Source organism: Rutilus rutilus (assembly GCF_951802725.1).
Source record: "Rutilus rutilus genome assembly, chromosome: 1".
Classification (NCBI taxonomy): domain Eukaryota; kingdom Metazoa; phylum Chordata; class Actinopteri; order Cypriniformes; family Leuciscidae; genus Rutilus; species Rutilus rutilus.
Genome location: NC_140209.1, coordinates 28,645,359 through 28,660,577, shown reverse-complemented (window position 1 = coordinate 28,660,577; position 15,219 = coordinate 28,645,359). Strand labels below are relative to the sequence as shown.

At 36.5% G+C, this 15,219-nt stretch overlaps 1 protein-coding gene across 1 annotated transcript; it reads right to left on the bottom strand.

The window, feature by feature from the left end:
* Positions 1 to 5,640: 5,640 nt before the first annotated feature.
* On the bottom strand, positions 5,641 to 10,104 carry LOC311304512 (uncharacterized protein; the record flags this gene model as incomplete). Its single annotated transcript, XM_084431558.1, has 7 exons — positions 10,022 to 10,104; positions 9,005 to 9,266; positions 7,904 to 7,936; positions 7,763 to 7,795; positions 7,594 to 7,626; positions 6,849 to 6,996; positions 5,641 to 5,746 (listed from the first exon to the last, which is right to left on the bottom strand). Exons 2-7 carry the CDS (start codon positions 9,252 to 9,254, stop codon positions 5,641 to 5,643), a joined length of 603 nt encoding a protein of 200 aa, XP_084287684.1. The 5' UTR covers positions 9,255 to 9,266; positions 10,022 to 10,104.
* Between the last annotated feature and the right edge of the window lie 5,115 nt (positions 10,105 to 15,219).

Sequence of the window (15,219 nt, the reverse complement as noted above, 5' to 3'; positions counted from 1 at the left end):
AATGTTTAAGGGAAGATCCTACTGGTGAATACAGTCAAATTTTAACTAATAGATATTACCATACTTTTCCCATATTACAAGTTTTGGGAAATTGTATAAATATGCATATATTATCTAATTAAAATATTCTGTTCTAATTTGCATACATTTCCATAACAGAAATTGAGCTTTTGATAAAGCCAGGTTCAAAATTCTTGTTTTATTTTATTGACACACAGGTTTTAGACTTCACGAAAAAAAATCACTTTGAGGAAAATGCCTTTAAAGATATGTATTGTAATTGAAATCTATAGATGAAAATAAACACTTAAATGTGTTTCTTTGATGTTTTCTTTCCACTAGTCTGAAAGAAGACAAGTTATGGAAGCAAAATAGCCCAAAATTGACTAATGCCTGAAAAAACAAAGGATTTGCTTGTAGAGTCTTTCCTTAAAAGGGTGGAAAAAACAGTGCAAATATGATTTGTTGTTGACGTTATAGGTTGTACATCCAATTAAGCTTATGTTGGCTTAAAATTCATCATTTCTAAAGGACGTGTTCAGATCCTTGCTTTGAGCAATAGTGATAGTGCTGCTTAACTTGGCAAACAACACCACTAATGAAAGATACATGGGCCATTTTAGCTTTTGTCTTTCCTACAAAACGAAGGGGTGGTGTGGGGTATGTCTGACAGATTTGAGGCTCTAAACAGAGCTCTGAAAGTCTCCCCCTCTAGCTTTTGCTTTGATTCATTTTCTGAATCAGGAGACACAAATGGATGTTCATTGACAGGTTATCAGTCAGTGGAGCTGCTCTCTCCCTTCTGTTCCCTGTGGTGAGCCTGCAGCACCTGTCTGCAGATGCATGGACACCTGAGCACTCCCGGAGGAACGTTTACTCCTCATATGTTCACCTTTCATAGCTCACAAGACTTCATGGTTGTGATTCATTTAGGTAACTTCACCTCAGATGTTTTTCGGGCAGAAGTACACTGGAATGTTTTTCCGAAGTTGTAAATGCATCAAAGATTGTTGGAGTATGCTTTAGAAAATCGTTTTCTTCCTACTTCAAAGTTTCACATTTAATTCAATGTGTTGCTTGCCATTTCCCCTAAAGGGACATGGTGAAGGAAAAAAATATGAGATGGAGGAAAAATTATTTGTCAATGCTTTTGCGTTCTCTCGCAAATGTTTTGCGTTCCCCCGAGAAAATGTACGTTCGCTCGCAAACAGCTAAAAAGATTTTGCGAGCAAATGCAAAGTTACTTGGGTGAATGCAAATGTTTTTTGCGCAAGGTTTTGCAAGCGAACATAAAGTTTCTGGGCAACGCAAATGTTTTAAGGGAGAACGCAAAGTTTAGAGGGGGAACGCAAAGTTAAGAGGGGGAACGCAAATGTTTTGTGAGCAAACACATTGTCTCGGTGGAAATGCAACGTTTTGGGGCAACGCAAATGTTTTGCATGCAAACGCAAAGTTTCTTGCGGGAACGCTAATGTTTTGGGGCAACGCAAAGTTTTGCGAAGGAACGCTAATGTTTTGCGAAGGAACGCAAAGGTTTTGAGAGCGAACACAAAGTTTTGCGAAGGAACGCTAATGTTTTGCGAAGGAACGCAAAGGTTTTGAGAGCGAACACAAAGTTTTGCGAAGGAACGCTAATGTTTTGCGAAGGAACGCAAAGGTTTTGAGAGCGAACACAAAGTTTTGCGAAGGAACGCTAATGTTTTGCGAAGGAACGCAAAGGTTTTGAGAGCGAACACAAAGTTTTGCGAAGGAACGCTAATGTTTTGCGAAGGAACGCAAAGGTTTTGAGAGCGAACACAAAGTTTTGCGAAGGAACACTATTTTGCGAGCGAACGCAAAGGTTTTGAGAGCAAACGCAAAGTTTTACGAAGGAACGCAAAGTTTTACGAAGGAACGCTAATGTTTTGCGAAGGAACGCAAAGGTTTTGAGAGCGAACGCAAAGGTTTTGCGAGCGAACGTAAAGTTTTGCGAAGGAACGCAAAGGTTTTGAGAGCGAACTCAAAGTTTCAGGGCAACGCAAATGATTTGCGAGCGAACGCAAAGTGTCTCGGGGGAATGCAAAGTTTTGGGGCAATGCAAATGTTTTGCAAGCGCACGCAAAGTTTCTTGGGGAACAACATTTTTGAGTTCATATTCAGATCTTTGACTTTTGAGGCAGACTTTGTCATGACATCTTGGCAAATCTGAGCACATTTTATGATTATATTCTTGTAGAACAAAAAGTTTTTGCTGTCCTTCCTTCACTCTTTAAAAAAAAAAAAAAGGTTCCAAAAAAGTTTTTTTGCCATGATGAAGAAACATTTTTTTGTTCCACAAAGCACCTTTCATTGAACACTTCTTATGTGCAATAAAAAGGTTCCATGGAGGTAAAAAGTTCTTCATGGAACCAACAATGACTACGTTTACATGCAGCCAATAACCGGGTTATGGTCGGGTTAGGGTCACTATTTGGGTTTCTGAAACATTCGGAATAACCCGTTTACATGCGTGAGCAGATAGAGTTACTCCTGTATACATGGAATTTGTAATCAGTTGGGAATATCCCGATGTAAACGGCGACGCAGGGTTAGCGTCAGGACGTACGGACAACCTTAAGACGCAATATGCGTCATTTCCGATTCTTCTTCCTGTATCCAAAGACAACAACAATAGTTTTTTTTTCATTTTTTTTTTTCATTCCTGTATAATTGATCTGTGCTCTTCTCTTCTATATGTTGAATCTTTTAAGCCCCCATGTTACTTGTTTGTTCAGTCCTTTTTTTTCTTGTACTTGTGTTTGATTTTCAATAAAAAAAAACCAAATAAAAAAAAAACAACAACAACAGCAGCAGCACCCGGATAATGAATAGTTCGGGGCAGATAGCGATCGCCTTTGTTTGCGCTTTCCTTCTCGCTCCAAAAGTGTGTTGCTGTGCTGCGTCTCGCCATGTTAACCTCTACTTCTTGTTTACTTCCGGTATACTGCACGCGGGTTTTTGTATGCGCCGTCTCTACTCAAAAGACCAAGATTCCTTGCGAATAGAACATGCGCAGAACACAAATCAATGTTCCTTTTGATGGGGATATGCCGATACGCGTTTACATGACCAAATATTCGGGTTAGAAAAGGGGTACCCCAGGGGTAATATCCGGGTTTTTAAAAACCGGGATATGAGCATATCCGGGTTTTTGCCGGTGTTTACATGGCCGTGCGCGACCGGGTTATTGCTAATATCCCGGTTTTGAACGGGTTATTGGCTGCATGTAAACGTAGTCAATGTCAGTAATTTATTTTTATTTTTTGGAGTGTCCAAATATTAAACAAGTTTCAACAAGGTTTTTTTCCAGAGGAAAGTCTTTGCTGTCCTTCCTTGTTACAGTAGACCTCAGGTCTTGAGGGTGTTTAACACTCCTGTCTATCTGTTTAAACTCCACCTGTGCTCAGTCTTCAGCCCTGGTTCACTGGGTTCACGCAGTTCAGCAGTGTTGGCACACTAATCTCTCTCTCACCTCACGCCTTTCTACACCTCTCTGCCTGACACAGTTTGATTAATTAGTATTGCATGCAGCCGAGTGGTGGCCACCATTCCCCTTACGGCTCAAACACACACACAGGCTCTCCCAGCCATTTCTCTTTTACTCTTTGGATCATAAACGTTTTATGGGAAACCAAAATGGATGAGAAAATTTCCTTGTGAACTATGCAGAGTAATAATGCAAAAGAACAATGATAATGATAAAGACAATATTTCATTTTTTAATCAGTCTCATAGCTTAGCTTGGGATCTATTGGGATTTGTGGACAGTTCTACTTTTTTTTTTTTTTTTTTTTTTTTTAAGTCAGCTTGTAAAATTCAAAGCTGATAATGTGAAGCTTTATAAAGTCCATGCTAATACAGTTCAATGTCAGTATTGAAATTTGTATCACTTTGTCTTATTCTGCATCATGCATTCTTGGCAGAATTTTTTTTATTAAAACAGCGATTATTAAAACATAACAGGCTGCAGCTTATTGATATATTTGCACCAACCCTGTTTACAACGTTTTTTTTTTTTTTTTTTTTTTTTTTACTATTATAGTATTTATTCATATTTTCAGTTTGCTTTTATTATATTTTTAGTTTTCATTTAATTTGCATTTAAGTTTAGCAATTTTGGTAAGTGCTTTTTGCTTTTTTATTTTAGTTTTAGTAATTTTAGCACTTTAATACAACGTAAACACTACAGTTAGTTGCCAAAGCAACATTTACTTTTTTTTTTCATGTAATATTTAATTGCATTTATACATTTATAATTTATTTACTAATTAAAAATATAATTGTATGTATATATAAAAGTGAATTAAAATTAGAATGGTAACCATCCAACTGTTTCCCATCTGTGTGCCACAGAGGGACTTGCTTTTGGAATAGCTTACTACGCCATCTGTTGGTTCTTGAAAAGATTGCCGGCAAACAGTTATGTTTATATATATATATATATATATATATATATATATATATATATATATATACACTGAAGAATGTAGAACTATATCAGATACTAATACTGCTAAAAAAATAATAATAATAATTCATTAATTCAATATCAAACAAACATGCAGAGCACAGATCAATGGTACTGGCATGATTATGCTTCACTGATTTTATTATTTACAGAGCAAATGATGTAAAAAAATTATGTTTACATATGTATCCTCATTGAAGTGGTTGTTGTTCCAAAATTACACAGAGCCTGAATACTATTTTTTACACAGATAATTTCAGCCTCTCTTGTCCCTTGAAATTGGCTTTAGAAACATTTATTCATTTCTAAATTAATGTAAATTAAAATTGTACACTCATTTCAGTGTAATCAAATTACTCAATCAGGCTGCCCTGTAAATCTCTCTGGGGAAAAGAGTCTAAATTACAGGAATCCAAACAACATGTAATTAGGTGATTTGTAACAACAAAATTACTTTTGATTATTGCAGTTGGATTCAGTATAAGGTTCACTTGTTCTTTCTAAGAATAACTCACTGTATTTAGCTAGATTTATTCAAACCATCTAATAACCTTAATTTTATTATAATGATAACAGTTGTTAGCACTGAAACCCTTCATGTAGAGAGGCTAATTGAAAGGTTGAGGCTGAGAGGTGAAGATTAGTAGAACTGGGTAGCATAGCAATATAATGCAAAATAATTACTGTGTGTAATATCTAAGCATATAAATGTTGATAAATGTAACATTTATAACATTAACCCTAACATTATTTAGACTGACAGCAAAGCATGTTAGTTCACTTATTTACTTTAAAAGTTCATAGTTAAGATACATTAAAATGACAAAACACTAAAAGACAACTGTGATCTACATTTACAGGCAGAGTTCTAACAGAAGTTGAATGTAAAGCTTTAAAGCGGTTATTCTATTTCATTCAATATTTCTATTTGTAAATATCTTAAATATTTTATACAAAGTGAACATTGTAGCTTTTACATTCAGTTAAGTGATACATTTAATTATTTTAAATCACTTTTTTAGAGACTTGTGTTGGAATTTAATTTCACATTGGCTGGAAACTACTGTGAAATGAAATTCTGACATATCCCCTTTTCTCATACCCATTAGATCCCATTAAATTCAAAGACCAAGAGGGACATGTTTGCATCCCGATCACATGCGCTTGTAGAAAGACAAGATGTTGTTGCAGTTGGGGCAGCGATGCTCAACATCTTTACAAGAATCCATCCAGAAAGGTGCTAGACAGCATGGCCAGCACCTGCAAAACAGACATGAATCAATCAATCACCTGTATAAAGCCCTATTCGCACTGGATTAGTATTATCTGGGGACCTCGTGTGATTTAGAAATTACACACCCACATCTGCATTTCGTGTGGCGCATTCGCACGGGATAAACGAAGCCTGTGATTTTACTCAAAATTACTGACATATCTCCCGGATGTGATGTCAATAGGCTATTGCTTGGAAATGTCTTGTTATTATAGGTCTAACGTTAGCTGTATGATCATAAACAGAAGAATGTTCCTTACCACATGCTGCTATATGTCATTCATCTCCATCTAATCATTATTTTTGTTTTGCTCTTCTGATGGTTTTCAGCTTTCTCTTTCTGCTAATTATATAGTTATATCGTATCATGGTGTATAGCGATATGACCCAGCACCCAAAATACTATCAAAACACTCCAACGCAGCCTCCATTCTTCGCGAAAGATGGATAAAAAAGCGCACAGGAAACAAAAACCTTGAAAAAATTATAAACGACCCCGCCAAATCACAGAGATGCCGATTCGCACGGGACTAATATTATCACAGGACCTCGGTGTTCGGCGATATATGGTAGGTCATTTGCGGGGGAATTTTTACTTTACAAATTACAGACATGACCGATTCGCATAGGATTAAGATCACAGACAACCTCCGCAATTATTACAAATTACTAGAGGTCACCAGGTAATACTTATCCCGTGCGAATATGGCTTAAGTCTGTCTAATTGACTTGAACTCCTTTAGTTGCTCTCTAATTCTCTGTTCTTCAAGACAAAAGGATATGATGTACTACAGGTGTTTTATGGTGTCCCGTTGATATTGACACTTTCAACAAGCCTATTTTATCTAATAAGGGAGACCAAGTGCACTCTTAAAAATAAAGGTTCCAAAAGGAGTGATGCAATAGAAGAACCAAAGGTTCTTAAAAGAACCATTTAAAAAATCAAAAGAACCTTTTTGTGGAATGGAACGGTTCCATGGATGTTTTAGGTTCTTCATGGAACCGTCATTGCCAAAAAAAGAAACTTTATTTTGAAGAGGTGTAGTAAGTTCTATGAAATGATCAAGGAGTAAGAAGGTTGAATTTTACCCAATGAGGGCAAGGCAGCCACAGGCCATCCAGGTCATGAGTCCGGAGTAGTGATCTGTTATAGTGATCACCTGGTGCTTACAGTGAGGGCACGTGGTCTGACCAGGTAATTCACGCAGGCTAGGCAGCATCACTGTGGTTGTTACGGCTGTAATGCACAGAAACGCAATAAACAATCCTTTACTTCTACTAGTTAGACAATCGAACAACTTAAATGGTAACATTGCCATATTATTTCCTTGTTTGTCAATTTTTGAACTTCAGGCAGTGGAAGGGCTTTTGGTATTTGGAGGTATCAAGTTGAATATCTCACACATGACTTTAAATGGTGTGTAGTATTACACTGAAAAAAAATGGTGTAGGATTTACTTTGAAACAATTTTCACTCATAAAATGCTTGTGAATTTCACAAATAATTGCGAAGAAACGGCAAGTATCATATTGAATTGTAAGTGTCACACTGAATTTCAAGTAGGCTATCACATGTAATGCAATGTGATACTTGAAATTTGATGTGATACTTAATACTTGTAATTCAAAGCATCAAGTATCTAATTCAATGTGATACTTGTAATTTAATGTATCAAGTATCACATTGAATTACAAGAATCACATTGAATTGAACGTGAAGTATTGAAGTAGAAAGATTGAAATAGTATTTTCTTGTAAAACATACTCCAATAATCATTAAAAGATTAAAATAATTTAAGTTGTCTGAGATTGATAGTTGAAAACTGAAACTTACTTGTAGTTCTAGGATACATCCCAGGGTTCGGACCTTAAAAAAAAGATTTTAAAAGGGTGCTATTGCACTAATTCAATGATTTACAATAGACAGAATAGTATTGAGTCATTTGGAAGAATATCTACTGAAATAACTGTTTGAGATTGATCATTGAAAACTGTAACTTTACTGGTAGCTTGAGGGTACATCCCAGGGTTTGGACCTAGAAAACATTTGTTTTAAACATGATCAAAAGATTGGTAATGCCAGTATAGTAACTTAAGTCATTTGGAGCTTTTCTATCGTTTGATAGTTAAAAACTGCAACTTACTGTTAAGTTGAGGGTATATCCCTTGATGTGGACCTTTAGAAGAAGATATTAAAGCTGTCACTGGCAGTAGATTCCTTTATTTTATCTTAAAAAGTATTACCATAATAAACCACAGTTGTCATGCTCTTTATAGCCATCTTATATCATTTGATCAACTTGTGATTGCCAAGTCACCTTTATTTATATAGCACCAGTGTTGTATAGATTACATGTAACCTGGATTGCGTAAACAGATTCCAAAAATTAAGTACTTGTAATTATATTATATTAAGTTTTAAACGTTCTCTGCTTATTGCTTATTCTAGGTACTCTGCTTAATACACACATAGCGACATGCGGTTGCACACAAAAATGCCAAATATTAAAAATAAAAGGATTACAATGTAAAAGACTATTGTGTACATAAGGATATGGTGGAATCCGGCTTGTCCCATATATAGTCTGCTGCTGTGACACTGCGCACGAGCAGATCCGTTTCAGCGTTCAGTTTTTCGGCTTGCAAATTCCACCATGCAAATAGCGAATCCGCCATGGCGCGAGAGCAACTGGCTTTTAAAGGGAATGGGAGATGAGACTCTGATTGGTTTATTGCACGTTACACCCAAAACACGCCATTACTCGATAGGGCCAACCCTTTTAGACCAGTTATTTAAATGATCAATCAGTAATTAATTTAACCATGTATTGTCATGTCTATGGAGGGCTTTTTTATTTCAAACACATTTTTGCTATAATTTCTATTATTTTATACTATATGATTTATTTAATTATTAGCTTTTCATTAAACTCACAAACCCCCTGCAGTTCCTTCACGAACCCCTGTTTGGGAAACTCTGACATAATATCATGTTTAATGCAGTTCATGTGGTTGATAACAAATAATGGAATATATGTATTTCTCTATGTATTTTTATATATAAATATGGTACTATTCTATTCAATGTGACAAACGAGTTAGGTCAAAAGTCATCTAAAAATAGTTTTTTTTTCAAAGTTGTTCAATTGTATTTTTGAATAATGTGTTACCATCGTCTTCCTTCATATTATATTTTATAGGCTTTTTACATCGTTCCACTTTTAAGAAATGAACCTGAAACATACCTCCCTGATAGTTTGGATTGGCTCCGGGCTCTGGGTACGAGCTGTATCCCATATTAATATTGGGATATGCAGGTGAGTGGTAACCTGGGTTATGGGACACATCTTGTCCTCTGTAATCGACTGGAAGACCCGGATAGGGTGGAGCAGATTCAGTAGCCTCAAAGGCTTCCAAAGCTTCTATAGCCTCCAAATCCTCCAGATATTCCACCGTTTCCAAGTCATCCAATTCAGCTTCCTCTGTCTTATCCATATTCTTAGTTCCCTAAACAATAAGTCATAGCAGAATGACACAGAAAATGAGTTACAAGTGAGGTTTGCTGTAGTTCTTGGGTGTTTGGACTACTTGCACACCAATGCAAATGGCCAAAACAATTTTTTTGACAAGACGCATTCAAATCTTTACAGTCCATCCAAATTTCGTTCCAACATGGAAATGTTCTGTTTGTAAAGTATTTTGCACTGCTTTTCCTTTTGGTCATGGAAACAGACCTTAGTTTTCCACCACATCATTAAGACCAGGAACTGAAGACATATGAAGTATAGCTATTACTATTACAAAAGGTTATTGTGTCCCTAATAACAAAACTAGTTTTTCTGTCAAACCCTCTCTGTTTTAAAGTCTAAAAAAGAAGTGAGACCACAGTAAATGCTTGATGAATGCAAAAGAATAACAGCAAATATGAATTTTCCTTTTTTATAAATGTGAATTCAGTTTGATTGGGACCATTTCAAGAACACTGTTTCCCAACAATGAGTCTTCTAGACTGTTTCTCTCATGCTTTTTCAAAGATTTGTCAAATAATTCTTTCTGTCTTCATTTACACAAAGTCAGAAAACTGAGCTCTTAGACACAGATTGCGAATATACTCATAGTTCTTTCTGGCTAACTTATCAGTCAACTGTTGGTCATTAGATCATATCTAATTAACCAAAGGAAAGTTTCACAGATATCTCTCTTCTGTATATTCATCTTTATCTCTTTCCACAATGATAAAATCTGCGTCCAGACCAACTTACCTACAGGTCAGTGAGGTTGGATGTTGTGTTTTATTGGAGACCAGAAGAAACCGAGTTCAGGAAAAGGAGCAACGGGTGTGTATGAGTTCTAGAAGAGGGTGAAGAAAGGAAGCAAAACAGGGAGGAGATTTTAGACCGAAACCAGACCATATACTCTTCCGGTGATACTTAAGATGACGCTGCTCAGACGTCTAACAGAAATAAAGTCAGTCTGGTTAGTAATAAGTGAAGCTGGTAATGCTGTTTGTAGAGTTGTTTAATCCTCCTCTGCTGAGATCTTCACAGATTTAATGTCTTCTTTTCTCTTCAGTTGATTTCATCTAAGGCTGTGTCTGAAGTCAGTTGTAGTTCTTGTGTTTCTGCTCGTCTCTTTTTCTGTTCTCTTATTTCCTTCAGTGATTCTGCTTGTTAACAGGTTTATTAAGGCTGAGATGACTCCCTATTTAATATATACAGATTTTGTGGCTCAGATAAGGTCCAGTTCTGGTTTATTTCTTTGCTCTTGGCTGACATGTGGCATTGCTATGGCCTGCTTGTGGCCCAGATCTGGCAAACAGGAGTGGTCCAGTCAAGTGCCATCATTCCACGCTGCATGTGGGCCAGATCATCATTCCACATGTGCCAGATGTGGGCCAGATCTTTGCCGAAACAATGTTGCTATCTGGGTGAGATAGTATTGAGCCATCGAAAACCAAATTCAATCAACATACTCAATCGGGTGACAGTGGGCATGGAAATGAATATAGTTGTGAATTTTATCGAGAAGGTCTCAGAGCAGACATATTTATTTGTCCTTTTTTTATATCGTGGCTCTATATCGATACAGATCATAATCTGTCTATGTTCTGCGGTTATTTATTCATGCTTATGCTTTAGTTTGGTTTTCTTGAGCCTTGCCTTGCCATTAGTTTTGCTGCATGCAGAGTCATTTGAATATCTTTGCATTCACAAGTTGTTTGACTTCTTTTGTTAAAAGAAGTAAATATAGTGATTTAGATTATTGAAAATCTTCAAATCTTATAAGATTTACAGTATATAATAAAAACTTTTGTATTTCTCTATATTAACCTTGTATGGTGTGTGTGTGTGTGTGTGTGTGTGTGTATATGTATATATGTGTGTGTGTGTGTATGTGTATATATATATATATATATATATTTATTTTAGTCTTTTATAACCTTTATATATATCGCTGTTTTCAGACCTATGTGGAATTAAATTTTTCAGCTGTCAGCAATATTGTTTGTTTAAAGCAAAAGTCTATTTTGTAAGTATTTTGTATTGTAGCTATAACTAATGTTGTGATTAATCGACCTTGCACTATGGAAATTAAAAAGGCAGGCCTTAAAGTAGCCATTGATGTGCTGTTTTTAAGTCATGAGATTTGAATGTCCTTCAAACTCTTTTTCTCACTGTCACCCTCACACGGAAGAAGTGCTCCAGAAAATGCTCTATAGCCTAATTTCTAAACATCTCTTCATCAAGGGGGATTTTTTTTGCAGCATCTTTCATAAGTAAATTAGATATTTGTATTCACAAATCAACTTTTCTTACATAGTTTTACTGTAAATTGAGAAAATACCAATGCTGCAATATGGCAATGCTGTACCACTGGAATTGCAGTAATGTATTCCCCGTTGTTGTTGTTTTTATAGATGTTTATTGTAGTATAGTATATCATCTTTTTTTTTAAATAATAATAACAACTTATTTGAAAAAATATTTCATGGTTAGAACATAATGCGTACCATAGAGGTTTAACCTTTTTCCAATGACCTAGATACAAATTAGATACAAGTTTGAATTTAAATGTTTCCACTTTCCAGCACTAGATGTCACTGTCACCTAATTATTGTGGGCTGTTAAGATTTTCACACCAGTTCAGTTTTTCTAACTAATGGATTCCAGCACTGTCAGCAAGATTGTTTGTTGTTGCAAGATTGAACGTACTGTGAGATGAAACATAATTTACATTCTTAAAATGTATGACACCTCTTTTTTAAATCTGCTTGTCTCTAAATATTCAGTTTTGTTCAAAAAGATAGGAGTCCTTTCAAAAGAAAAAAAACAAAACATTTCTTCACTGATGGATATAGACTGCCTTCAATATATATTTTGGACTCTAGCATTTTGTTCTTACAGTTTGGAGTAAGATAATGGGCCCTCTCATACACCCGGTGCAATGCAGCGCCAGGCAAGTGTTTTTTGCTAGTTTCAGCCCGACGCAGTTATCATTTTCACGTCCTACACCATGTTTTTTAAATAGCAAATGCATTTGTGCCCATTTGTGCACCCATGGGCTGCTGGTCTGAAAACGAGGTGTGTTCAGGTGCATTGTTGACGCGCTGCTATTTTGAGGCAACTGAAATAGACTGTGCCATTGACCAACAAAAACCTGGTCTAAAGTCAATGATGCAATTAAAAAAAAAAAAATTTGATTAAAAGAGCGCGTTAGTAAAATGCGCCTATAAGCGGGTCCATAACGCGCGTACGCTTTGTCCCGTAGATGGTCTGCTAACACTTTAACCTTGCACACGAGCAGTTCCATTTCCTCTCTGGAGAAGCGTTCAATTTTTCCACTTGCAAATTCTGCCATGTAAATAGCGAATCCGCCATGACGCAAGCGCAACTGGCTTTTAAAGGGAATGGGAGATGAGACTTTGATTGGTTTATTGCACGTTACGCCCAAAACACAGCCATTACTCATTACGAGAATGGAGACAACCCTTTTAGACCGTGCGCTGAGCGCGCCGACCATTTTTCCCGTCGCTTAACTAGCAAAAGATTCAGACACACCCTGAGTGCACTTGCGTCGTGTGCTTTAGACCATGTGCTTAGATCGTCAAAATAGGGCCCAATGGGTTTAAAAATGGGCAGTTAGAGTTAGCTCTAATTAAATTTTCTCGTGAACTTTGAGGCAGGCTGTGTCTTCTGTTATGTCTTTTAAACCAAGTGGATATCTCGGGCAGGAATTGTTGTTTATGTGGCCTCTAAAACCAGCCTTCTTCCACTGAGTAATTGACAGTTCTGCTTATTTTTATAAAACTGATAGTTCGAGTCCTTGGTTATGTTTGGCTAATTCACTTCCAAAGCCGTTGTAAAATACTCTTTATAAGACCCCGTTTACACGTACATGGTTATTTTGAAAAACGGAGACATTTCCCTTCGGTTGTGCCCCTCGTTTACACGCAAACGGAGAATTCGCCTCTGAAAACGATTCTTTCTGAAAACTCCGGCCAGAGTGGAGATTTTGGAAAACTCTGTTTGCATGTAAACTGAGAAAAACTGAGTTTTAGGCAGTCGACGTCACATTATGAGACAGAACTTGCACTGCGTCAAAGGTGCGACCTATATTTTCGGGATTCTGATTGGCTAACATGGGCTTGAGCTTCTCGTTACACTGCCACCTACAGGTTTGGCATGCTCTTGACGGCATATACACGGGTTTGTGTAAACGAACACTTTTATGAAAACGGAGAGGGTGAAATGTCCGTTTATGAAAATAACCGGCCACGTGTAAACGTAGCCTACAACAGATAGTTCTGGTCCTTGATTCTGATTGTTTGAGCCACAAACATATACCTCTGACCTATCAGTATTACTTTATCCAGTATTTATATTATAACCATTTAAGCCTGTGAAGCCGTGGTTTACAGTGAAGTTAGAACAAGGTGGTTTTAACAACGCCCCGCCCCCAGCTGTTCTAAATTCACTCTAAACCACGGCCTCACAGGTCTTATTGCTTTATTAAACACACCTGTGACCTATTACATCAGTTCTGTTACATGGCTGTGTCCGAAATCGCCCCTTATCCCCTTAAATAGGGCACTCTTTGAGGGACGGCCAAGAGTTCAAGATAAATCTTTTCAATACTGGAGCTGCCAGTTTGCTACGTTTACTCACTCGTTTTCATTCACTCCTTCAAGTGAGCTATATTAGTGGACTAATGTATGGAATGGTGAATGAGGGTATATCTTCCCTATAAAAAACAACAGACTAGAGTGTATTTGCACTGAAAACTTACGTATACACCTTGATCTTGTTCTAGCAGCCACACTCAAATGTTTCTCTGTTGCCACTAGATGTCACTGCCAGATAATTGATTTTTATTATACTTGCAGTTTACAAAGTTCAATTGAAATCCTTAATTAGTTTAAATTAAATTAAATTCAGAGTTATTAATTACTTACACAGCATTGAATACTCACTTGAAACCATTAAACTGAATTAAACTCAGATATTAATTATGCATTGCATAGATTACAATGTTCACATGAAATCCTTTAAATTAAAGTCAGGAGGACTCACCAAAACCACAATTACTGTATACAATTAAAAAAAGGTATTTTTCTCTTTATGCATTATGCATTGTTTTATATCACAAACATTGCACCACTTTTCTTCTAAGCAAAACAAACGATTATGGGCATGCATGTTCAGATAGTCATGTTTACATACAACACATTTTTTTCTGCTTACATTTATATAGGCTCCATTACAGTGCAAATAGCAAGTGTGGTAAACAGACACGTCTTTTGACTTGCAGTTGGATGTTAACACATTTGCTTGCTTGAGTGCATTTTATGTTGGTAAAAACAGTGGCATGCTATCTTTTAAGTTCTTGTTGAGATGGAAACAGAATTTATCTAAAGCTGTTATTATCCTTGTTTTTCATGTCAAACCCTGCAGTCCAGCATTAAAGGAACGCTGTCTCTTGGTTTGAAGTGCGCCAACCTCGTTTTGCAGTCAGCAATTTAGTTATTTTTTGCTTCTCTAATGCTCTGTTCTTTACCCTTGCAACCCTGCGGTCATTTTCCATAACAATTTAATCTCTTGTATGTGTAGACCTTGATGCACTGGTGAAATTAGGTAGGACAAATTATGATTATTTCCTATAGTTTCCAGGAAGTGCCATGTCACTTGACGGGCATGTTATTGATGTATGACCATTTGCCATTTCTTTTTAATGGGTTCAGGTGCTTCTTGGAAAATATCAACGTTTTCTCGGAATGATTCAGATGAGCAGTCCTCAAACCACTTTGATCTTTTACTTTGATTAGTGGAATCAAAAACATATGTTTCAGATATAGCAGTCAATACTGAGACACGCGTGAGACAAACATACGATCTTCTGCCCTTTAGGTAAAGTTCACAGTGAATCGGTCAGCATGAGAATGAATGCCAAATGTGATTTTGAG